The 26,427-nt window shown below is 36.0% G+C and overlaps 2 protein-coding genes across 3 annotated transcripts; one reads left to right on the forward strand and one right to left on the reverse strand.

Moving 5' to 3' along the window:
- Positions 1–8,945: 8,945 nt before the first annotated feature.
- On the forward strand, positions 8,946–15,620 carry LOC116130909 (peptidyl-prolyl cis-trans isomerase FKBP19, chloroplastic-like). Its single transcript, XM_031416597.1, has 10 exons — positions 8,946–9,002; positions 10,350–10,437; positions 13,452–13,537; positions 13,639–13,689; positions 13,953–14,033; positions 14,118–14,162; positions 14,491–14,546; positions 14,997–15,072; positions 15,150–15,294; positions 15,376–15,620. Exons 1-9 carry the CDS (start codon positions 8,946–8,948, stop codon positions 15,246–15,248), a joined length of 639 nt encoding a protein of 212 aa, XP_031272457.1. The 3' UTR covers positions 15,249–15,294; positions 15,376–15,620.
- Positions 15,621–20,026: 4,406 nt separating this feature from the next.
- Positions 20,027–25,502, reverse strand: LOC116130907 (sterol 14-demethylase). 2 transcript variants are annotated; one of them, XM_031416595.1, is made up of 3 exons: positions 24,841–25,502; positions 22,381–22,985; positions 20,027–20,599 (listed from the first exon to the last, which is right to left on the reverse strand). In XM_031416595.1, exons 1-3 carry the CDS (start codon positions 25,300–25,302, stop codon positions 20,209–20,211), a joined length of 1,458 nt encoding a protein of 485 aa, XP_031272455.1. In that variant the 5' UTR covers positions 25,303–25,502; the 3' UTR covers positions 20,027–20,208. The 2 variants fall into 2 exon arrangements, with proteins under 2 accessions (XP_031272455.1, XP_031272454.1); XM_031416594.1 differs by lacking the exon at positions 20,027–20,599 and having other exon boundaries at positions 21,808–22,985.
- Between the last annotated feature and the right edge of the window lie 925 nt (positions 25,503–26,427).

Raw genomic sequence — 26,427 nt, forward strand, 5'->3', positions numbered from 1 at the left:
TCGAGCAAGATGTACGTAACCGTTATCCTGAGTTGTTCATTTGAATTTCGGGGACAAATTCTTTTAAGGGGAGGAGAATTGTAACACCCACATCAAGGTACGTAACTTTACTTATACCCTAATACCCTTAGTTTGATTTCTTTTAAGTTAACTTCGACAAATGTAAAGAAAATTCCTTAAAAGTTCATTAGAGGTAAAATGGTCTTTTCACTCATAATTAGATGAAAAAGTGGGAAGTGAAAGGAAGCAAAATAATGTGAAGAAGAAAATAAAAATAAGGGTATTTTAATAATTGACTAAAAAATATAGATGAAATTTCATAGAAAGTGCAAGGGCAAAATGGGAATACATGCTTATATTATTTGATATAAGGCTTTATTTGAAGAAACCCTAACACACCTTTAGCCCTTGTTCACGCTACCTTTACCCCATTTTCTCTCAATTTTCTTCACTAAATTTCAAAGGAAAATCATAGGATTTGGTTTGAATTTTTGGAGATTTTCAATCCTAAAGCATCCTAAGGTCCAAGAGGAAGAGATTTAGAGCAAAAGGGAAGTGATCTCACATATTCAAAGTAAGTAAACCTAGTTTGAACCTTAATTTGAGCAAGACTTGTGTTGAATGAATTATTGCATGTTTGTATGTGATGATATGAGAGAATTATTGGCTGTTTTGATGTTTAATGATGTATAAATTCTAGCCATGAGAAGTAGTGTATGGTTATATGATGATTTGGTGAAGTTATGGAAGATTTTGTGTTGAAATTTTTGGAGTATAGAGAAGTGAGAAATTCAGCCAGGTTTGATAATAAATTTAGTGAGTTTTTGGCTCACAATTTGGTTGAATTAGAGAGTTTTGGAAGTGTAGCCAACATGGTAGTTGCATGTGCATATGAAGTGTTTGATGAAAATCCAAAGAAAAATTGCATGCATGAGTTGGCTAAACCCTAATGAAGAAAGGGTTAGAGAAAGGCAAGAATTAAAGTTTGATTGTCTATTATTGATCTTTTAACATGTTTTCACAGGGGAGAATGGTTAGGAAAGGTTAGAGAGTAAGTGGAGGTAAATAGGTATGGAAAAGCCTTAAAGTAGGCATGTTACCAAGGTTGCCCTGTCAAATCTGTGACCTTCTGAGTGATTTTTTGGGAATCTTACCTATCGAATTGGGTTAAGACCTAAACATAAACGTTGTAGCCCTTTCTCTAAGCTTTAAAATGAGACCAAGACCATAGAAATCCGATGTGTATAACTCGAGATATGCCTTCTTGAATATGACCTGTGCAGAATGACTACCTCAAAGGTGCTTCCAATTTATTAGTTTATTTTTAATCTAATAATCTATGATTGATTCCAAGTATGAAAATGATGCTTAAAGGGTTGTGAAGCATGTTTGAATGAGTGGTCTTTGTGATTATTTAATGATTGTATGAACATATATATTTGATGTAATGAATGACCATGGATGCTATGTGTAATATGTTATATATTACCTAAGTATGAGCTTGTGTATGTATAAACAAGCCTAAGGATGATATGTTTCTATGAATTTGTTATGCATCTACGAAATGGTCATGATGAAATGATATGTTCATATATGGGAAGTGTATGTTTTTAAAGAATGCAAGTGTAGAATTTCCATAGCTTGGAAATTCATGTTGAAATGTGTATAGTATTTCTTTCTATTCTCTTTCTATAGCATGCTATGATATAAGGTTTTTGCGATGGGGAACCCATGAGTGATAGAGATGCCCACATACACGCCGCCATGAGCAAGTGGCATTAGCAGAGAGATATAGTATTTGTACAGTCCATGAATAGTGTATATGGATGAGGACTGTACCCAGCAGAGCATACCTACATGCACACCACCACGAGCAAGCGGCCGCAGTAGAGAGATATAGTACTTGTACAGCCTGTGAGTAGTGCATGTAGATGAGGACTATACCCACTCACATGGCCAGGGTTCCAAATCCATGCATCAACCTAGTCCGATCGGCAAACCAGAAAGAAGAAAGAAAAGAAAGAGAAATAGAGAAGAAAAGAAAGAGATACAGCATAAGAGAAACAGAAATAGAAAAGAAAAGAATGTTCTTTTCTCGGGAAAGTTTATTATTCGGCATATGTGTTATGCTACTTACATGATTCAGTATTTTGATCTGCTCGACGATGTACAGTTTTATTCATTGTCTTTGCACGTTGGTAAGTAGCAAATCAGAGTATCAGAAAAGAATGTAGAATATAAGAAAAGAATGAAGACTATTGTCAAAGAATAAAGTGAGAAAAGGAAAATCAGAACATGAGTAACGAAGGAAACACAGTAGTGCAGTTTGGTTTACTTACTGAGCAATTTGTGCTCACTCCATTATTTTACTGTTTTGCAGGTACTAGATGATTTACGACCGAGTGGGATGTCAAGAAGCGGAGGAGTTTGGCAGCACTGTTGGAGATTACCTTGTGCTTAGTAAAGTATATCAGTATTTTGTGCATATATTTATATGAATTAAAATTAGAATTTTCGGATTTTACACTATGTATATATGTTTATAAAAGTTATTTAGTGGATTTTATCTTATATTTCTCAAAGAATTACTAGCTATACAGTATATTACAAATAAATCCTCTAACGGATGGTGGTGAATGTGATTTTTTGACTTGAGATCATCACCAGAGTGTCTTGTGTACCTATTGGTGTAGCTTGACACTAGCCCAAAGTAGTCCTTGATAGGGCTATCAAAACGGTAGTGATTGGCTACATCAAGAAGTATATTTAGACTATAGTGGATTAACAAATGATTCATCACTCCTAAGTGCATGAGAAGTTGTCTCACCACGCAGTTCGGTTAAATGACAATGACTAGAAACTTGTGGCCACAGTGGGATTGAGTTGTCGCTCAATCCAATTTAAGTTTGTTCGGTTGTCCAATAATTGAACACTAATATATCAAGGATCAAATATAAGGATGACACTATTTATGTACTTAGCCTTGATGAGATAACAGGCGATGAAATAATTTGATTGCATGATAACCATATTGTTGACAGGTTACAATTTTCACTCAATCTTTACTTGTTGGGTGGCATGATGTCTTGCTAGAGGCAAATCTTGGTCTGTGTATAGAGATATGATTGATTGGTTGTCAATCACAATTCTATTCACTGCCAATATGATAGGGAGCCTACGGGTCACACATATAAGAAGGTTGAATACCAAAGGTTTAATACTTTAAGGTTTATGGAGTGGATTGTCATGTTCCTAGAATTATGTTGTTCCAAAATTTAAGGAATTGGAGATGACAATTTAGATCTCTTTAATCAACCGAGTCAAGAAGTTAGTTTAAGGTTTTTCAATGAAAAGGGTATTTTGGTCGTTTTTTGGTATTTTGGTAATTTTGCTGTGTAATTGAGTGAATGTAAAATACAAATTTTGAAGTTGTTACCTATGCCTATTCCTCTTGGAATAGAATTAACAAAAAATACATAATTAAATAAAATACCACTAAACCTATTCCACTTTGGAATACCCAAATGGATTAGGGTTAGGTTAAGTGTGCATATAAAAGTACACTTGGCTCTAGAATAATACAAGCCAATTAATGTACTACTTAATAAAGTGAGCAGTACCCAACCACCTCTCTCCTAAAAACCGCAAATTGCAATTTTTTTTCAACCTAGCAGTTGATTCATTCTTGACTCTTTTTTTGTTGCCTTGGTGTGGATACTATAAGTTCAATTCTACCCTTGAATCGATTTGCGAAAACGATCGAGTCGAATAAGAGAATGAGCCGCCAATGAAGGTATAAAGCTAACGAAGGATATTCTGAGTTCAATTCTACCCTTGAATCAGTTTGAGTTCAATCCTTGTATAGTTCTACTTTCGTATGTAAACACATATAATCAATTCCCTAATTTTTGGGTTTTAAGGGAATCATCAGAACTTTCTACGTTTTATTCCCTGCATGTTTGACATTGATTCCAATCATCAAATAATGACTCAAAGTTTAGGGAAAAAGCTTATTTGAGAGTTGATTCAGCTTCATCTTGTTAAATATCCTCAACTTTAGAGTCCCAATCTCTTGTAGCCATAAAAAAACGTCACTCGTTGAGAAATCTCTCATAGTCAAAGACTTGGGCAACTATGGCACATTTTCGAATTTGAACTATTAATCGAAACAAGCACACGACATGTTCTCCAAAACAAATTTTGAATTTCTCTTTGTAGATGTAAATGATAACTTCACTCTTCATTGACTGCCACCTACCTCGTACTATAGTTGGTGGTTGTGGGAATGAGCTGAGATTGGAGACTACTTTAGCTTGGTTTTTAAAAAATTGAGAGGAAATTGTGGAAGAATTTTAGGATTCGTGTTTTAGGGTAAACTAAAATTGATTTAGGATGTGGATTTAGCGCAAAATCACCAAGCAAGAGACTCAATCCAAAGCAATCACTCATCTCAACCATATATAAGGAGCAGCACAACTCAAGTTTGGGCATTCAAGACTATCCTAATCAAGTTATTTGCTTGATTACTTATTATTACCATCTTTTATATTCCACTGACATGAGCTTTGGAGTGCCATTGCTAGTAAAAGCATCGGTGCACCCTTGACCTTTGTTGTTCCAATTGTAGGGCCATCGTGACTCCATAAAAAAGGTTAATATCCAAAGTTCATTCACCACACCAATCAACCCAAAGTCAATGATCACAAGGGCATCATAAGGGCATTACAAGAATTCCGTGTTTGGTGCAAAATCTCGTATCAATAGTTGGCAATGTCTATGAGGAATAGTACGGAAAGCCAATCTTATCAACGAAATGGTGGTCGTAACTCGATCCACTAACGCTGCTAATTAGCAAAATTAGGAAAACCCTAATAATACTGTGGACTTTAGAGCCTAGACCTAGATCCAGAACCAAGATTAGACGGAGTCCACAACATTGTTAGTAGAGTCAATGATCAAGTTACCAACACCATTTCATCGGTAAGATTGACTTTCTATAGGAATCCCTATAGACGATGTTAGCTATTGATACAAGATTTTGTATCGAGCATGAAATTCTCAAAATGTCATTGTGATCGTTGACTTTGGCTTGATAAGTGTGGTACATGGACTCTGGGAATTAACATTTGATGTGGAGTCGTGATAACCCTATGATTCAGAACAACAGAGGTCGTGGGTGTGCCGACGAGTTTGTCGACGTTGGCACTCTAACAGTCAAGTCAATAGAGTATAGGAGATGCCAACAACAAGTATATATTTCTAGTTTAAAATTAACAAACCTATTGCAAGATGCTCCTTATACAGTCATGACAAGATTGCCTTGGATGGAGTTTCCTTCTTAGAGTAAGAGTTTTCATACAGTAGAAGATTAGCTTAATAAGGTAATGAGATGCTAGGATATCTCTATTTTTTTTATAGAGTCTAAGATATATGTAATCAGCAACTTTACCTTGATCTTTACCCCTTTAATATGATATATCCCATTAAAATAAAATTATTATAATTATTTGGGAATATATATTAATTTACGGATATACTTGGAAGATTCCCCGAATGTGATGGGACCAATTTGCCCTTGCTAAATTCTAGCACTACACAAATAATGAAGAAAAAGACTCATTTATTAACATTAACAAATAAATTATTCTCTATGGAGTAAATGACATGTTCCTACACAAAGTTAGCTAAATTCAAGGTTCCCACCCTTGGTTTCATAAATTCCAGATTACTACCCTTAAATTAACACCGTTTATGATTTTTGGATTAGATAACAGTATAGATACTCCTATTACCAAATTACCCTTAAAAAATAAATTAAAATTTATTTTTTAACTCCTAGATTTTCAAGCCGATTTGGCCGTTTCTTGGAGCCAGCGAACTTCCCAAACACCACCCATAGCACCCATTTCCATCTACCACCAAAACCTCACCCTCTTCCCACAAATTCTCCCACAATCACCTCCTTCGCCGTCCCCTCTACAAGTTTGGAGAAGTTTGGTTTGTTTGATTGTGGAGTTGCTTTGATTGGTAGATTTTGGAGATTTGGGGAAATATTGATAATTGATTGTGTGTAGTTTTGAGAAGTTTAGATTGATTGTAATTTTTTAGTGTAAATTTGTAGAGTTTTTGTCATTCCTAACTCATTCAAGCAGCTTTCTCCCCTAGACGCACACCAAGTGCTCGACGAAAAGCCCCACCCACCCACTACCCCACTAGGCGTAAAAGAAAGGCTGGTGGACAGCGAACGATAAGTGAGGGAAGCTGATGTGGGGAAAGGTTTAGAAGAGGGCAGAATGGGGGGTCCAATGGAGGTGGTTGGGTGAATTTCGAATGAGTGAGGCAATCAGAAAATGGCTACAAAGATAGAGGTTTGCAGAGTCGAGCACCCCCACTAGGCACAAAAAGAAAGGCTAGTGAACGGTGATAATCCGAGGATTATACTAGTTTATTTAAGCTTTTAGGCCGGATTTTAGATACTTCTTAGTTTATTTTTGCCTAAATTGGTACTTAATTCCTTACATTTTGTGTTTCAGGTTAAAATGGACATTTTGAGCAAATAAAGACAGATTTGGAGTTTCTAGACTCAGAAGCAAGCGGAGGGCAATTCTGTAATTTTAGAATTCTTCAGGAAGCTTCGCCGCGGCGAAGGTTGTTCTTCGCCATGGCGAAATGGGCCAGTCACGCACCAGATTCAGCTCCTTTATCGCCATGGCGAGATTCCTTCTTCGCCGCGGCGAAGTCTGCATTTTCCAGTTTTTGTAAAACACACAGTTTCGTTTTTAGGCTAAGTTTTAGGATTTTGGGCGAGGTATAAAAAAAAATACTTAGTCTTTTTGTTTAGGGCGTTCGTGGAGAGATAAACAACAGTTTTTACATTTTCTTAGATTTATTTTTGAGTGATTTTGGATTAAACAAAGTGCAAAGATTCGAGGTGAAACCAGTGGATTCGTCAATTGGGGAGATTCGTTTCCTTTTCTCTTGTGTCCATGATGTTGAACTTGGAATTTTTCACTTCTTTTAATTGTTTTATTGATTTAGACATGAACTAACCTATTTTGGGTTAGGGTTTTGATGTANATTTCTTTTTCCGTATTAGTTGCCTCTAATATTTCAATTTTCACATGAAGATAAATTATGCTATTTATGTTTTAATAGTTTGTTTTAAATTTAACCATCATTGAAGAGAGGCAAAATATTTAAATATAATATCTCATGCATTATATACGAAAGACTAATTAATAAGATTGAAGAAATTATTAATTATATGGAATATTATTTAGTTAGCACCTATGGGTGCATTTGGTTCATGGAATGTTGGATTACTGGAATCTTATATTATCTTGAAGATTACTAGGAATCTTTAAGAAAATGTATTTGGTTAGTTAGAATAAATTGGTAGGTATGTTATATTAATATGTTTGGTTAGGAGGAATAAATTGGTGAGTATGTTATTTAAATTACTAAATTGCCCCTTTTTTAAATATTAATATAATATTATTTTTATTATTAATTTTTTAACCCCCAATATTTCAAATTTAGCTAAAACACTCTGCTTATACAAAACTTTAATTTATAATAAACTCACCCCCACCACCCTACCGCTGTCTTCCACCACCGCAAACCACTGCCAAAAGTCACCGTGAGCAACCCATCGTGTCCGAGAGGCCTCGATATGGCCGTTTTTAGCTATATTGATGGCCAAAAAGGCCATATCGGGAGCAGATCTGGTTGTTAACGGTCAAATCTCGCCCATATCTGGCAACTAAAGGCCAAGAGTTTGGTCGTTAAGTTTGGTCGTTAACGACCAAACCCATCAGTTTCGGCCATCAATATGGCCAAAAACGGCCATATCGGGGCCTTCCGGTTATGGTGGGCTGCTCACGACAACTCCAGGTGACTTTCGGCGATTTCCCACGGCGGCCGATGGTGGTTTGGCTAGCGGCAGCAGGTGGGTGGGGGTGGTGGCTTGGTTAACTGAAATTTGTTTTGATTTTAAGGGTAATTTTGTCTAAAAAGTTAATTAATTAGGGTGAAATTGTAAAAGTAAGATTCATGTAAATAAATTTAAAAATAAGGGCATTACTATCCTAAAATTTTATTAATAAGGGATATAATTATAACAAAAAAAAGATTACCCAAGTAATCTTACAATACTTAAGAAAATAGAGGTAATCAGATTACCTCTAATATTACCAATAGTAACCACTATTGGTATTTGAAGATTATCAGAATCTTATATTATTTGACAACCAAACATGATAATCAAGTAATATAAGATGACTTAACCCCAATAATCTCACATAACCTCCAACCAAACGTCCCCTAAGTGTAAAAGATTTGTTATTCTCATTTTGAGCTTGTATTGTATATTCTAATGCAAATTGTAATTATACATGCTAGAGAGAGTTATATTTCTTGGTTAAACATATTATATATGAATAATATGAACTGGTTGTATATGATGACAAACATTTTCTTTTTCAGTTGAATACAAATAAGGTTTCTTTTATTAAGTCTCAAGCTCTTAAGATTTCGAAAATTGTTAAAAATCTTTGAAATATTAAACCTATCAAAAAACTCTAGCATTATTGAATATGAGTTTATCCTTTTCCTCTACAGTTCTTATTATTCCTATATTTATCTGAACCACTTACTCTTAAAAATTTAATTACAACTTAGGTTAATTTACTCAGCTTATTTTGTTAAATTAAGTCTAATATGGGAATCTCATTAGCTTCCAATTCCTGTAACAAACTTATAAAAGCGGTCATTCAATCATGTCTTATTTAATACTTTCACATGTAAATTAAAAGAAAATTAATAATTAATAATTATAATAATTAGTTTCATAAGGTTTCCTTCTCAAACAAAAAAATAAAAAGTGAAGAGGGCTACCAAAAGCTGAGGCCGTTATCTTCCGCGAGACACTCCTCTCTCTCCTTTCAATGGCTTCCATTTCAGCTCTTGGATCCCTTCTTTTCCGTCCTCCAACTTCATTTCCGGTACGCAGGCGTTCTATGTTTTTTTATTTGTTTATTTTTTCAAAGTGCTTACTATCGAATTCACATTGAGAATACTCTGTGTGTTAAGTTCCAGAAATGGAGCGAGATCAGTCCTCCAGAACCCACATAGATTCTGCTGTTCTGTTCGTGGGGTTAGCTGATCACATCAATATTATTTGCTTCAAATTTATTACTTTGTCTTTTAATGTTCAGTGGGTAGTTTAAATTGGGGCCTTTTTAGCTTTCTGTAGACACGTTTAGGTCAAACTTAAGTTATTAGTGTTATAGTTGATGATTGTATTAAACAAGGTGATTTCTATGGAACTGTGTAACAACCCGTTTAAGTCCGCCAACCAAGCTAAGACTTGGCTATAGGGCTTACAAGCACTGGCACGCTTCCTATAAGCCGATTTTTTGAGTGTGACTCAGGGTCTTGATCCAACAGAGTAGATATTGTCAATTAGGATACACGAAGCTGTATTCATCGAAAAGGCAACTTTAAACACTGATATGGATGCATTGTTAGGCTCTTTCAGCTTCTTTATGCCACATTTGGCTTAAGACTAAATATGATTAGATACTCTTAGTAGCGGCAACCCAAGAAATTTGAATGTGATGTGGGTTGCTTTCGTTGTGGTTTTTTGGAATTCTTTATGCTGCATATTTGGTTTAAGACTGAATTTAATGTTTAGTTGGAATAATAAAACTTGTAGGTTTGGTTATTCTTAAAAAAAAAAAAAAAAAAAAAAAAAAAAAAAAAGACCTCACACAACCGAACCAAGGCCTGCATCAACAAGCTAGACTTGGGCAATGGGCTTTAAGTGTTTTAAATTCAACAGCACTGCACATGCTTCCCATACAAGCCAAGTTTTGGGTGAGTTAGGTTTTGACCAACTGAGTAGATATTGTCCCTTTAGGCGTCCCCGAAGTTATTACTAAAGCCGACTTTGAATGCGGTATAAATAGCATTTAGTGTGGTCTTTTCTTCTTTACGCCACATTTTGGCCTAAGACGTAAATTGAGGAGATATTTTACTTGCTGCGACCCAAGAGATTAGATAACTGATGTGGGTAGTTTGGTGTAGGTTTTTGGCTTTTTTTCTTGCTGCATATTTGGTTCAAGACTGATTTAATTTTGGTCAGAATACACAAACTTGTTGGTTACTATTTCATAAAAAATAAAAAATGTTAGTGGATTGTTAAACCTATCACAATCAGTTTAGGTCTAGGATATCTTGTGATTTTGCTTAAATACTAAGGGACATATTTGAGTTCTTGATGAAATATTGGATTTTTCTGTTGTAGGTGAAAGTAATCCCACAAGTACTATACGAGACATTGACCGAAGACAGTGCTGATATCGTCCATTGGAGTACTAGCTGGAGCCTTGTGCAATTCTCCAATGAATGGAGTAGCTGCTGCGGCTGAATTTGATAGTAACGATCTTTATCCCTTTATTAATTCCAATATTCTGTGTGTTCTGTGATGATTAATTCATGTGTGGCCATTTTTCTGTCTGTTTTAAAGTAGACGTGTATTTCTTAATTGAAGGAATATTATATATGGTTTGAATTTATTCTGTGTTCTGTGATGATTAATTCATGTGTGCGCCATTTTTTGTTATTTAAAGTAGCACTTGTACTTTTTTAATTGAAGGAATTTATATATGGTTTGAATGTTCCCCTTCAGGTAGTAATAAATTGTCAGAAAGTTAAGCAGGTGTTAGAGATGATAGCAGTAACTACCTATCTATCTTTTAGTATACCATCACCTTTCTTATAATGAGCAAGTGGTAGTACTATGATGGGTCATTCATGTCTCTAAAATAAAGTTTCTACACATCATCCAATAACTGGGTTGATTTAATGGTAACTTCAGCAATTTTCTTGGTTCTATACTGCATTCTTATCTATCTGTATTATAGGATTCTGTAAATTGGCATATGACATACAATAGCTGCAAGGACTACTTTTAGTACTCCATTGATACATGCAGTGACGCACTTAGGGGGAAGGATTATGGCAAGACGAAGATGCGGTATCCAGACTATACAAGAAAACGACTCAGGTCTTCATATAAGGTTACCCATTGAAGACTTCATCCAACACCCCCCATACATGTTTAATGTACAAGCATTATGGTTTATTACTGGTTAATTTCAAACTAAAAAGAATGCAGGGACTTGCGACTAGGAAGTGGACCTACCCCCAAGAGGGAGAGACAGTTGTGGTACTTTTCACTCGTCCTTTTTCCGTCCCCCCCATTCATAAGGTGTCTCTCAAACAAAAAATAAAAAGTTTGGGGGGGGGGAGAGGGTTTAGACCAAAAGCGGAGGAAGTATCTTGACCGCGAGACACTCTCTCTCTCTCTTTCAATGCTCCATTCAGCTCTGGATCTCCGTAGTTCTACATCCTCACAAACCTCATTTACGGTACGCCAGTAGTTTACTTTATGTTTTTTTATTGGTTATTATTTCAAAGTGATACTTTCGAATTCAATTGAGAATACTCTGGTGTTTAATGTTCCAGAAAATGGAGCAGAGCTCAGTCCTCCAGAACCCACATAGAGTTTGCTGTTCTGCTTCGTGGGGTTAGCGTGATTTCCCATCCAATCTTATTTGCTTCACAAATTTATTGCTTTGTATTTTAATGTTCATGTGGGTAGTTAAATTGGGCTTTTAGCTTTCTGTAAGAAAGTTATGGCTCAAACTTAAGTTAATTAAGTTAAGTTGATGATTGATCAAACAAGGTGATTCATGGAACGTGTAACAACCCGTGTAAGTTCCGCATCACCAAGCGAAGACTTGGCTATAGGGCTTACAAGCACTGGCAAGTCTTCCTATAAGCCGATGTTTTGAGTTGACTCAGGGTCTTGATCCAACAGAGTAGATATTGTCAAATAGGCATAACGAAGCTGTATTTCATCGAAAGGCAACTTTAAACACTGATATGGAGTGCATTTGTAGATCTTTTTCAGGTTCTAGCGACATTTTGGATTAGACTTAAATTGATTAGATATCTTAGTGACGGCAACCAAGAAAATTTGACCAGTGAGGGGGTTGCTCGTGTGGTTTTTGGAATCTTTTATGCGGCATATTTGGTTAGAATGAATTTAAGTTAGTTGGAATAATCAAACGGTTGTAGGTTGGTATTTCATTAAAACAAAAAAAAAAAAAAAAAAAAAAAAAAAGACTCACATCAACCGAACCAAGTCCGGCATCAACAAGCAAGACTATGGCCATGGGGCTTTAAGGTTTGTAAATCAACAAGCCTGCACATGCTTCCATACAAGCCAAGTTTTTGGGGAGTAGGTTTTTGACCCAACTGAGTACGTATGGCATTTAGGCGTCCCGAAGTTTAGTCATCTAAAGCGCGACTGTGAAGGCGGATATTAAATAGCATTATTGTTTCTTTTGCTTTCTTTACGACACATTTTGCCTAAGAGTAAATTGAGGAGATATTCTTACTTGATGCGACCCAAGAGATTAGCATACTGATGTGGGTAGTTTCGTTGTCGTTTTTGGCCTTTCTGTCTTGCGGCCCTATTTGTACAAGACTGAAGTTATTTTGGTCAATAACACAAACTCGTGGTTTACTATTTCATAAAAAATAAAAAATGTTATTGTGAGGGTTTAAACCTAGCACAATCATTTTGGTTAGGATATCTTGTGATTTTGCTATAAAACTTAATGGGACTATATTTGAGTTCTTGATGAAATATTGGATTTTGCTGTGTAGGTGAAAGTAATACCCAAGTACGATACGAGACATGAACCCCCGAAGACAAGTGCTGATATCGTCCATTGGGCGTAATAGATGGAGCCTTGTGCAATTACCAATGAATGGAGAGATGCTTGCGGCTGAATACTGATTAGTAACGATCTTTTATCCCGTTATTAATTCCAATTCATTCTGTGGGTTCTGTGGATGATAATTATTGTGTGCGCCCTTGGTCTGTTTCTGTTGAAAAGTAGCACGTGTACTTGTCTGTAATGAAGGAATATATATATGGTTTGAATTTATTCTGTGTTCTGTGATGATTAATAATGTGTGCGAAAATTTTCTGGCGATTTAAAGTAGCACTTGTACTTTCTTTAATTGAAGGAATATTATATATGGTTTGAATTTGTTCCCCTTCAGTAGTAATAAATTGTCAGAATAAGTTAAGCAGGTGTTATGAGATGATAGCAGTACTACCTTATCTATCTTTTAGTATACCATCACCTTTCTTATAATGAGCAAGTGTTAGTACTATGATTGTTCATTCATGTCCTCTAAAATAAAGTTTCTACACATCATCCAATAACTGGGTTGATTTAATGGTAACTTCAGCAATTTTCTTGGTTCTTATACTGCATTCTTATCTATCTGTATTATAGATTCTGTAAATTGGCATATGACATACAATAGCTGCAAGGACTTACTTTTAGTACTCCATTTGATACATGCAGTGCCAGCACTTAGGGGGAAGGATTATGGCAAGACGAAGATGCGGTATCCTGACTATACAGAAACAGACTCAGGTCTTCAATATAAGGTTACCCATTGAAGACTTCATCCAACACCCTCCATACATGTTTATATGTACAAGCATTATGGTTTAATTACTTGGTTAATTTCAAACTAAAAAGAATGCAGGACTTGCGACTAGGAAGTGGACCTACACCAAAGATGGGAGAGACAGTTGTGGTAAGGAGATATCATAATGTTTCTATGAATGGCTTTACCTGTTCCTGGAAGTATCTTTAAAATTAGCCAAACATTATAAAGTTGGCTCTACAACAATCCAGTTGTAAATTTGTTAGCTTTGATTATTTCTGGTTGAAAAACCGAACAATTTATGCTTCAGAATCTGAATATCTTTAAAAATGATAATAGTTTCTTTATGGGTGCTTTGTCTTATTCCAAGTTGGAGCTATGCAATCAGTTTGCGAACTATGAATGTGTTTTAGGTTGATTGGGATGGTTACACCATAGGATACTATGGCCGCATATTTGAAGCTCGAAACAAAACTAAGGGTGGCTCCTTTGTGGTATGAAAGCTTGTCATTCTTCTGCTAGATCTTACTCTACAATACTTGATAAAAATAAAATCTTCCGTGGTTTGCAATTTGTAGGGAGATGACAAGGACTTTTTCAAATTTAGGCTTGGATCTCAAGAGGTGAAATTATTTCCCTTTCCAAAGGCTAAAGATTGTTAATGTTGTACTCTGATATGATGGAGTGGAGATTATACTCTTTATGTCTTTTGTTTGTTCTAGTTTTAAGTGCTTTTGAAGTCTTTCTTCCTGCTACACATTCATGCTTCTATGAGGTTTCACATATTAAGTCAAGTGCATAGTCAACCACAGAGGTTGGGGTTTTAGATGAATATCACCAACAATATAGTCCTATAAATTTATTATATGTTCTACTTGTTTTCTTAGTGGCATGATACTTGGTGGTTGGAACAGCAGCTGCTAATGGTGCTGCCTGTTTCTTGAATTTCAGGTAATTCCGGCTTTTGAGGAAGCAGTTTCAGGCATGGCTCTTGGTGGCGTTAGAAGGTGCGGCAAATGTTTCTCTGAAACATATAGTCTTTGTTAAATTAGATGAAAAATTTCAATCAATTATAAATTGGAAACGGTCAACATGCAAGCATATACACATTCACATACTTTCAAGCAGATCATGTAAAATTTAAGTGTGTCTTACCTTTAGTTTTGCTATGTTCGTGTGCACTCAGCTTTTTTATCCTAAAAAAGGCGAGATGCTAGACCCATGCATTTTGATGTTATCATAGGTTCTAGTTAATCCTAGCTTTATCAACTAATTTACTTTTTTACTGCATTGATGTTCTTCTGGTAACTACTGAACTTCCTGAGGTTGTTACACAGGTGTTTTACTAGTTTTAATTTTTGACCTTGATGAGGAAGTAGAAGAGAATTATTACTATTCTGCATTTCTGTGCATACACATCCTGTGCAAATTTCACATTTTACTTCACAGTGATGCAGGATCATAGTGCCCCCAGAACTGGGATATCCTGAGAATGACTACAACAAAAGTGGCCCAAGACCAACTACATTTTCAGTAATAATCAAGCGTTTTGATATCTTGTATAATATTGCTTCTCTTTATGCGAGGGTTAACGATATCTTGTTCTACAGGGCCAACGAGCTTTGGATTTTGTGCTGAGGAACCAAGGGCTGATAGACAAGACTCTGCTGTTTGATATCGAGCTGCTCAAAATCATACCAAACAAATAGTTTGTTTACTTCCGCATGCTTCATTGGCACTATCTGAAAAATCAAGGTTAGTTTTTCTTCATTCGCTTTCATACCAAAAAAGAAATTGCATAATTTTTCATCAGTTGATTCTCCTTACAAAATTCAGATAGCTGGAAGATGATTACAAACCAAGGGAGCCATTTTTGAAACATCTTCATTTTAGAAAAGTAGCACTGTTTCATCATAATTTTCGATCAATTTTAGAGATGAAATATCATCATAATATGTGGCGTTTTCGACTGCCAGAATACGAAAATTTAAACAACCTGCCTTTTGTCAAAATTTTGATGTATCTGTTCTTCAACTTACTGCTATCATTCACTGTATCCTAAAAGCTCAGCTTGCATTTTAGTTTTATGTTATGTTAATACATTTTTTCCACTCTCAAAAACATTTGTGTTTCAGGCTATTCTGCTAAATCTTTTGAGTGTAGATTTAGGGATGCTAAAACGCGGGCCTTTGGGCCCAGGTTTAATTTAAATTAATTATCACTATAATATAATGCATAAGCATTATTTTATATAATAGTATATAACATTATTTTATAAATACTATACAATAAAACTTTGATTCAGATCCCGTGTTTGATATTATGTGATTTTTATGAAGCTATAGATGTACTTATAAAACTATTTCGTGTATAATATATGGTTCCAATGCACCGATACAATATTGGTCTGTAAAGTCACATATGATTTTAATTAGATTTGTAATTATTTTATATTAAATTCTAAATAATTAGAAGAAAAAAAAGTGAGTAATAAATTATTTAGAACCAATGTTTTAAAATTTGAACTAGATAGATTGATTCAATCACTCCAATCGTCGACCAGCCTCTTCTTTGGTCCTTGACACCCTAAACCCGGTTTCAATCATTAGCCCGGATTGACCTGTGGTTGAGCCAGCATAACAATGTTGAACCGATGGTTCAACCATCAAGTCAGAGAATTGATGGCTGATAGTTATTGTAGGTGGGTCGAGGAGGTCGATGTTCGAAATTATGAAGGGACGAGGTGAAGAGGAAGCTAAAGGTGGTGTTGGCATTGACGACTACAAGGTGGGGTTGTGCGAGCGATGTTGATCAACTGGAAATCGATGGAAATGGAGTATGGAAAATGTTTAGGCGGTGTCTGGAGGGTTGGAAAAAGCAAGTGGGCATCGAAACGACCGAAAAAAGATTGGGGCTGATCTGGGATGGATTGCAGTTGCAACGGCTAGGGTTTCCTGGCCATATCACATGGGTGTGTTTGTTGGATTTCAAACATGTAGGGACTAACATGCAATTTCTTAGGGGTGTGTTTGCTAGATTTCAAACTTGATAGATATGTTGGCATTACCGGTATGACCAACCGGTCAGACTGCTCAACAAGAGGACCGATGCCTTGACCGAGTCAAGGCCTAGGTCGGGTTTAAAAATATTGTCTAGGACATGCTTAACACTGTTGTATTTATCCATTCGACGGAAATAATGTTCTATAGATAAATCTAATATATATATGGTAATTAATATTATCACGTTTTGAGCTCTGTTTTAAAACCCAGACCGAACCAGTCGGTCCAATCGAGACTTAGCCTTAACTCTGGTTTGAGTTAACATAAAAACCGGAAATAACATACAACCCGCTTTGAACCGGTAACAGACTGGTGGAACAGTACAAAACCATCGATTCGACTAGTTCGAAGCTTAAACCGGTTCACTATTTTAGGGTTAATTTGATCCTTAATTCCTAAACCAGATTTGTCGCACCGTTTCATTCTCCATTTCATTGAGCCAGCAAGCATTCTCCATTTCATTTCAATACCATTCTCATCTCCAAAGACCAAATTTTATCTTCCATTTTCTTCTTCTATTCTTCTTCATTTACTCTAAAATCTACCGTGCAAAGAAGAAGAAGTAAGGGGAGGGGAAGGAAGATGAAAGAGAAGAGGAGATGAAGAGAAAGAGTAAGCAAGAAGAATAGAGGAAGAAAGAAGATTAGAAGAAAGAGAAGAGGAGACGAAGAAGAATAGAGGAAGGAAGAGGATTAGAAGAAATAAAAGAGGAGACAAAGAGAAAGAGGAAGGAAGAAGAAAGAGAAGAGAAAAAAAAGTTATAGGAGAAAGAGGGGTAAGGGATAGAAGAAAGAAGAAAGTGACGGGACAGAAGAAATTGATGGGGAGAGAGAAAAAAGGAGAAAGATGAAAGTGATGGGAAGAGAGAAGAAAAGGAGAAAGATGAAAGTGATCGGGAGTGGAGGTGGGCATTTGGGACTGGGTCCAAAAACCCGGTCCTAGGAGGCCTGGTACCATTAGGACCAGGCCTAAGGAGGAGGGCTCAGTCCCTCTACTGGGACCTCCTCCAAGGTCCCAGGTCTGGGCCCAAATTTTTTTTAAAATATTTGTTTAAATCCCTTGTACGATTACATAAAACCCCCTATAAATTTTAAAATAAACATAAATTATAGGCGTTAAAATAAAATTTTACAAAATTTAACAAAAAAAAAATTTTCCAGGTCTTGAAAAATTTATAAATTTTACCCCTTACAAAATTTCATTTTGCCCCTAAAATAAAAAAAAATCAGGGGGGAAAAAGAAAATTTTCAGGCCCATAGGATCGGTCTGGGTCCTAAAATTGCTCATGCCTAGGCCCATGAGCGACTGGTCCCATTTGGGACCAGTCCCAAACAGGCCTAGGCTCGGGCCTGCTTGGGACTGGTCTTTGACCAGCTCTAATAGAGAGAGAAAAAAAATAATTAATAGTAAAAATTGCAGGTTATTTCTAACTTATAGGGACTCATGGATAAATTTTAGGAGTGTATTTGTAGGTTTTTAAACTTATAAGGACTGATTAATTATTTGGAGATGTATCTGTTATATATCGGTTAGACCGACCAGTCCAACCGGTTGGATCGGTCAACTCGGGAACCGGTCCCTTGACCGGGTCAAGAAGCGGTCCGATTTTTAAAACAATGGTTTTGAGTAACGAATTTTGTATATGTATACAGTATAAATTAAAATATCATAACAATGAACTTTAAGCCTACTCAAAGTTGGATATTTTACATTAGGATAAAGATCGGCTCACAACTCAATCTTCAAAACTTTCTTTTACAAATCTGATGTGACAACTCGCACTTGGACAAGTGGGACTTATTTGCGAGCTGTCACGTCGGGATTGTAAGAGAAAGTTTGTGAGTTGGGTTATAAATGTATTATTATCCTTTATGTTATCATGCCATAACTATCATGTATGATGTTACCATATGCCAAAACATTTATGGGTTGATAATGTATCAAAGGTATCCCTTAATTATTAGTGATGCACAGCATAGAGAATCAGAGATTATTTCCTATTTGCTTCTTACTTTCTCCAAGCCCAATCCTTAAGCAAAAAATTGTTGTAGTCAAGATACATGTACAATCAATCAATCAAGTTATGTCTCAAAATTAGACGAATCCACGTATATTCAAATGTACCTAACATTGTTTTTTCTTTATGTATCAGACTAAGTTATACTACATTAGTATACATGTATATCATGGATCTCAAGAATAGACGAATACACATGTATCAGATGTTTTGAAAATTCTACCCCTTTATTATACGTATTGTTGTGTCAAGATAATATATTGATATCATCTCCACCAATAAGAACTCAGCAAGCATTTCCACCAATGGAAACTCCGCAAGCATCTCCACCAACTAGGATTCAGCAAGCACTTAAGAACAAAACCATATTAGCTATTTGAACCTTAAACCGACTAAGGGGGATATTTTGTACAGCCAACTATCTCAACTTCATTAAATTGAAGGATAAAAATGAAAGATCTCAACAAATCAAGATAAAGGAAGATTTTCACCAAATCGGGATAACTTAGCAAAAATATTCATTACATTGGGCTGAAAAAGAGTATAAATAAACAGCTCCCCTCCTCAAAGAGGAGTTTAGATACACACTGATTTACAGAAAAAATAGAAAAGAAACACTACTAGAAAGAGATTGGATTGTCATTCTCTTAAAACACTTTGATCTTATAATCTCGAGTAATCACTCTCTTTGTACGTTCCGGTAACAATCAAAGAGAAAGTCATTAATCCAACCACAGTGGATGTAAGATTTGTTCATAGCATCCGAATCATTTTAAAAAACTCTCTTGTCAACTTGTTATTTACATTTCTTCAAGTACGTATCATCACTTCATCACAAACACTCACCATAATCATCTCACGTGTAAACTCACAACAATTTCCATGTGCATATTTCATTAGTGTCAAAATCACATGTCAACACATATGATCCACATGTATATCATTCTTCTCTGAATTAGATTAATCTATACACATTCAATATATTGAAATAAATATTTTTTATTTTGCGAATGATCAAATTATGCTACCTCAATGTACATGTATATCATAGATCTTAAGATTAGAAGAACACACATACATAGATGTTTTGAAGATCCTACCTTTTCTTATATATAAAAAATTAGACGAAAACACATGCAGTAAATGTATCGAAGATTATATCCATCTGATATCAAAAATACTACTTTTTCTTATACATCCGACCAAGCAAGTTGTGTAAAGATTAGATAGATGTACGTACATTTGATGTCCTATAAATTCTCTTTTCCTTAGGCGTTGATGATCATTGATAGTTCATTGCATAGAACGGTTTTCAAATTTCAACAATACCAAATCCCTAGTTTTGGGAGTTGTAATTGAAGAAAAACCTAAGCACTACTACAAGCTAAAATTAAATGACCATCACAAATGCACAAAAACAAAGGCTAGAATCCAATACCAAAGAGACAAGAACTTCAATAACACATAAGAAATGGTACCAAGTAGCAGATGAGTTAAACAAAACCTTAGTGAAGAGGGTTATAACATCCTAAAGAACATGCAATAACAACTTTAAACCTGCCAACTTATCCACTAAGATTTTCCTGCTAATCAAACAGAAAGTTCCTTCCGCTTGTACCGCACCATCACCTTCCCTTTCACACCAACCACCATTGCATTCCAGTCAATCTCAGGGAATGGTGATGTCAGCTCCAATTCAAAGTTCCTCAATAGATGGCTCCATATGGCCTTTATCTGCAGGTATGCAAAGGGTTCGCCAAGGCACCCATGTCGACCACCACCGAAGGAAATGTAGGAGAATGCCCCAGCCACTTTGTCTTCTTCTCTTCCAGGAGAAAACCTGTCAGGATCGTAAGTGTCTGGGTTCTTGTAAATGTGAGGAAGTCGGTTTGCAAATGCTGGTGATGTTGCAACAATGTGTCCCTTTGGTATGTCGTACTCTTTCCCCTCTCGGGTTGTCACACTAAAGTCACTGTGTGAACTGCGAAGAAGCATGATTAGTGGAGGGNTATTATACGTATTGTTGTGTCAAGATAATATATTGATATCATCTCCACCAATAAGAACTCAGCAAGCATTTCCACCAATGGAAACTCCGCAAGCATCTCCACCAACTAGGATTCAGCAAGCACTTAAGAACAAAACCATATTAGCTATTTGAACCTTAAACCGACTAAGGGGGATATTTTGTACAGCCAACTATCTCAACTTCATTAAATTGAAGGATAAAAATGAAAGATCTCAACAAATCAAGATAAAGGAAGATTTTCACCAAATCGGGATAACTTAGCAAAAATATTCATTACATTGGGCTGAAAAAGAGTATAAATAAACAGCTCCCCTCCTCAAAGAGGAGTTTAGATACACACTGATTTACAGAAAAAATAGAAAAGAAACACTACTAGAAAGAGATTGGATTGTCATTCTCTTAAAACACTTTGATCTTATAATCTCGAGTAATCACTCTCTTTGTACGTTCCGGTAACAATCAAAGAGAAAGTCATTAATCCAACCACAGTGGATGTAAGATTTGTTCATAGCATCCGAATCATTTTAAAAAACTCTCTTGTCAACTTGTTATTTACATTTCTTCAAGTACGTATCATCACTTCATCACAAACACTCACCATAATCATCTCACGTGTAAACTCACAACAATTTCCATGTGCATATTTCATTAGTGTCAAAATCACATGTCAACACATATGATCCACATGTATATCATTCTTCTCTGAATTAGATTAATCTATGCACATTCAATATATTGAAATAAATATTTGTTATTTTGCGAATGATCAAATTATGCTACCTCAATGTACATGTATATCATAGATCTTAAGATTAGAAGAACACACATACATAGATGTTTTGAAGATCCTACCTTTTCTTATATATAAAAAATTAGACGAAAACACATGCAGTAAATGTATCGAAGATTATATCCATCTGATATCAAAAATACTACTTTTTCTTATACATCCGACCAAGCAAGTTGTGTAAAGATTAGATAGATGTACGTACATTTGATGTCCTATAAATTCTCTTTTCCTTAGGCGTTGATGATCATTGATAGTTCATTGCATAGAACGGTTTTCAAATTTCAACAATACCAAATCCCTAGTTTTGGGAGTTGTAATTGAAGAAAAACCTAAGCACTACTACAAGCTAAAATTAAATGACCATCACAAATGCACAAAAACAAAGGCTAGAATCCAATACCAAAGAGACAAGAACTTCAATAACACATAAGAAATGGTACCAAGTAGCAGATGAGTTAAACAAAACCTTAGTGAAGAGGGTTATAACATCCTAAAGAACATGCAATAACAACTTTAAACCTGCCAACTTATCCACTAAGATTTTCCTGCTAATCAAACAGAAAGTTCCTTCCGCTTGTACCGCACCATCACCTTCCCTTTCACACCAACCACCATTGCATTCCAGTCAATCTCAGGGAATGGTGATGTCAGCTCCAATTCAAAGTTCCTCAATAGATGGCTCCATATGGCCTTTATCTGCAGGTATGCAAAGGGTTCGCCAAGGCACCCATGTCGACCACCACCGAAGGAAATGTAGGAGAATGCCCCAGCCACTTTGTCTTCTTCTCTTCCAGGAGAAAACCTGTCAGGATCGTAAGTGTCTGGGTTCTTGTAAATGTGAGGAAGTCGGTTTGCAAATGCTGGTGATGTTGCAACAATGTGTCCCTTTGGTATGTCGTACTCTTTCCCCTCTCGGGTTGTCACACTAAAGTCACTGTGTGAACTGCGAAGAAGCATGATTAGTGGAGGGTGGAGTCTCAGGGCTTCCTTAATGCATCGGTATAGAGTGTCCATCTCAGATAAGATATCATGATCGATTTTTTTCCCATGCTTTCCCATCAGGTTTTTCTGTTCCTCAACCACAGCAGACAGGAATTGCTTGTTCTTTAGGAGATAAGCCCCTGTCCAAGTGGAGGTGATTGAGCTGGTGTGTTGTCCAGCAAAAAGTGCGGCAATGAGTAAGCCAGAGATCTCAGAATCAGTTGTTGGGCGGCCATCTTTGTACTTTGATTCGATGAAGCACTGCAACATGTCGTTTTCTGACTTTCCAGCACATTTACGGGAAGAAATGATGCTAGAAAAAATTTCTGCAAGCTTCTTACGAGCCCGGTCACGGCGGCGGTGAGCTGGGATTGGCAGGTATGGGAAAAGAACACTAATAGGGAGCATTCCGTTGTCAAGGTCATGGAACAAGGCAGACACATCATCAAAAAGCTTATCACGAACTTCCCGACCAAGGAGACATCTACTGGCTGTCAAGATGATCAGATGTTCCAGCTCGTACTTTAGGTCCACCTCACCGCTGTCTCCCCATTTTGAGAAGTAATCCTGCCGAATCCCATTATGAAGAGACAAAAATTAGAACAAAGTGTTGGTACACTCAAAATAATTTAGGAAATAAAAGAACTTGGAAGTCACTGCACATCTGAAGTACAGCAGTAATCTGCACTGCACAAACAAATCCATCACAACGAGGCAATCTAAATGCCAAACAACACCATTTTAGTAAGCATTTTCTGTACCCTAAAAAGGCTTCTTCTTGGTAATCAACAACTAATAGGGAAGCCACTTAGTGTCGAATCTATGCTCAGCATAGCTAAAAAGCGGACACATGATTCATATGGACACAACAACGCACTGTGTCTCTATTCAGACATATAAGTGTTATATTAACTAAGAAGGAATCAAAATCTGAAACAGCTAAACATCTGAGACAGCTAATACTCACTTTCTTAATTGAATGTGGAAAACGACAGACACTGGTTAATGATTCAAAATGCAAACAGATTTCCACCAAAAAAAAAAACATATATAAAATTATGGCAAAAACTATTCCAACTAAATCAAGTCCATGCAATTATCTAACTATCTATTTAATTAGTATTTTCCTTTTAGTTGAAATTACCTCTTGCATAAATATTTTCATCACAATTTACAAGAAATCACCAAAAGCATATGACAAATAGTTTGCTCCCGAGGTAACAGTATCAACCTCTTTTGTTGTTTTGGTTAACATGGCAACTTCATCCATGACAGCTGGGGAGGCTTACACTGAAATGAAATTCTAAACTAAAGTGTCTACTTGATGTTAAACAAAGCTGTGTATAATAGTGAGAAGTCTTGAAAGTACAACTAACCTAACAACACTAAAAAAACCCTTCAGGGCCTTACTATACACATACAAGTCAACCAAAAACATAGAAAAAACACAATAAACACAAGTAAAAACTTTGATTTGTCACATTCAAAATACACAACAGTTTAGTATATAATTACCTTTTGAATAAATATTTTCATCACATTTTGAAAGAGATCATCCAATGCAAATGGAAAGTAATTCACTCCCAGGCTAATATCGCCAACCTCTTTCTTAGTTTTAATTAACATTAATCAAACTTTCCTATTAAATACTAAATTACTGGGTCAACTTGAGTTAACAAAAACTGCAAATAATAGTCAAAAATCTTGAAGCTACAGCATGAGAAAGCCCTTTATGGTCTTCCTATACACATACAAATCAATCAAAAAAATATATGCTTGATGCAAACCAAAACATAACAACCTATATAACAGCATAAAAATCCTTCAAGAACTCCTTATACACATACAAATAAACCAAAAACATATCAATAAGAACACCATAAACACAGTCCAAAACAAAATCCCATCAATACTCAACACTTTCTACTGAATATGACAGCCACAAATCTTCAAGCAACAATTTACCTGACAACACTAAACCCCTTCAAAACATAAACCAACCAGAAACATATCAATAAAAACACAAACCAACCAGAAACATATCAATATAGACACAAACCAACCAGAAACTTATCAATATAAACACAAACCAACCAGAAACATATCAATAAGAACACAATCCAAAAACACGAGACCCCATCAAAAATCAACAATTTATACCTTCTGACAATCACAAATCTTTAAGTTACAAATAACTTAACACACAAAAAATAAAAATAAAAAAAACCTTCAAAACACAAACTAACCAGAAACATATTACTAAAACCAAAATCCCATCAAAACCCAACAATTTCTACCTCATATGATAGTCACAAATCTTTAACTAACAACATACTTAACAACAATGAAACCCTTCAAAACACAAACCAGCCAGAAACATATTAACAAAAACACAACCCCTTCAAAAGCAAACAAATTATACCTCAGCTTCTGCAACCATCTGATCTACATAACTCTTCAACTTGTTCACTCTTAGAGCCTCAGTAAAGAACCTGAACTGCTCCTGCCTTATAGAATAATCCACATCAAACACAACTCCAGGGCCAAAAGTCGGCACATTAAACTGATAAACTTCCTGCTGACTCAAGTCGGATTCCGAGGCCTTAAAGAAGTGAGCTGACACTTCAGGGCCAATAAAAAAAGTAATCTTTCTATTCACCAAGTTCACAGTAAAGACACTCCCCAGTTTTGGATACTCCTCACGGAGCATCACAATGGGTCCTTTCAAGAACCGCACGAGCCCACCAATCAAAGGCAAAGACTTTATCACTGGGGGCAAACGTTTGGTGGATCTGGGCATAATGAGCATAGAAATGAGCTTGGCCACAACAATGGTGGCCACAACGAGCAACCCCACGTTGTAAAACTTGTTGGTTTCGTCCATGGCGAAAAGGTTTAAAGATCCAGGCGTAAAAGTGAGGAAAAAGACTAGTGAAAAGAGAAAGAAAAGGTGGAATTCGGGGGTAAATGCAAAATTTTAGATCTAGGAAAAGGGAAGAAATTGGGAAAAAAGATCGGATTTTTGAGTATCTGATTTGAGATTGAGAAGGGAATGGAGAGAGAGAGAGAGGGCGGGGGGGGGGGGGGGGAAGGAGAGACTAGTGAGAGACGGTGAGAGAGACAAGTAGGACTGCCATGGCTGATGGCTGTTTGAGCATGGTGAATAGTGGTATGCGTTACTCCTTTTAAAGGCTGTCATTACGGTATGGTTACTGTTAACTATGCCTAATTGATCATTGTTACCACGGTAACGTCACGTTTATAACTGAAAACAGGTCTATTCAATTGTATATTAAACTTTATTTTAAAGATATATACTCTTCTTCGTTTAACTTTCCCAACCCTATTTTATCCTACTATCTTATCCTGAACAATAAAAAATATGTTTGTTTTAATATTCTTCAAAATTTAATCATATTTTATTCGATTCAAAACATTTAACAATTAACTTTTTCAATAAAAGTTTATAAATTAGCAAAAATACTGTCACCCATCCAAGTAACACTCGCTCACCAACAACCACCACCAACCGCCAGCCATCGTCGCTGCCATCGTTGGCTGTCGACATCGTAACGATGCACGATCGATCGGATCTGACCAATCATGCACTGAACTGTCTATTTTTTACTAGATCCAGTCGGTCATGCACCATTCTGACGACTTTCGACCACCGTTCAACATGGTGGTCGGTTACCGACAATCAGTTGGGTGGATAGAGTGTTTTTGTTAAATTTTAAATTTTTTATTGTGGGGGTATTTAGCTAAATTAACAAATATAGGAGGTTAAAAAATAATCTAAATGTTTTAAAAAAAGTACCAAACACATTCTCATAACACTATCCTATTCTATTTAATTCAAAACATTTAACAATTACATTTCTCAATAAAAGTTTATAAATTAACAAAAATACCACCACCCATCCAAGCAACAATCGTACGCCAGCAACCACCACCAGCCACCAGCCGTCATCGTTGCCACCGTCGACTGTTGATGCCGTAACAAAGTACG

Source organism: Pistacia vera, unplaced genomic scaffold (genome assembly GCF_008641045.1).
Source record: "Pistacia vera cultivar Batoury unplaced genomic scaffold, PisVer_v2 Contig226, whole genome shotgun sequence".
Classification (NCBI taxonomy): Eukaryota; Viridiplantae; Streptophyta; class Magnoliopsida; order Sapindales; family Anacardiaceae; genus Pistacia; species Pistacia vera.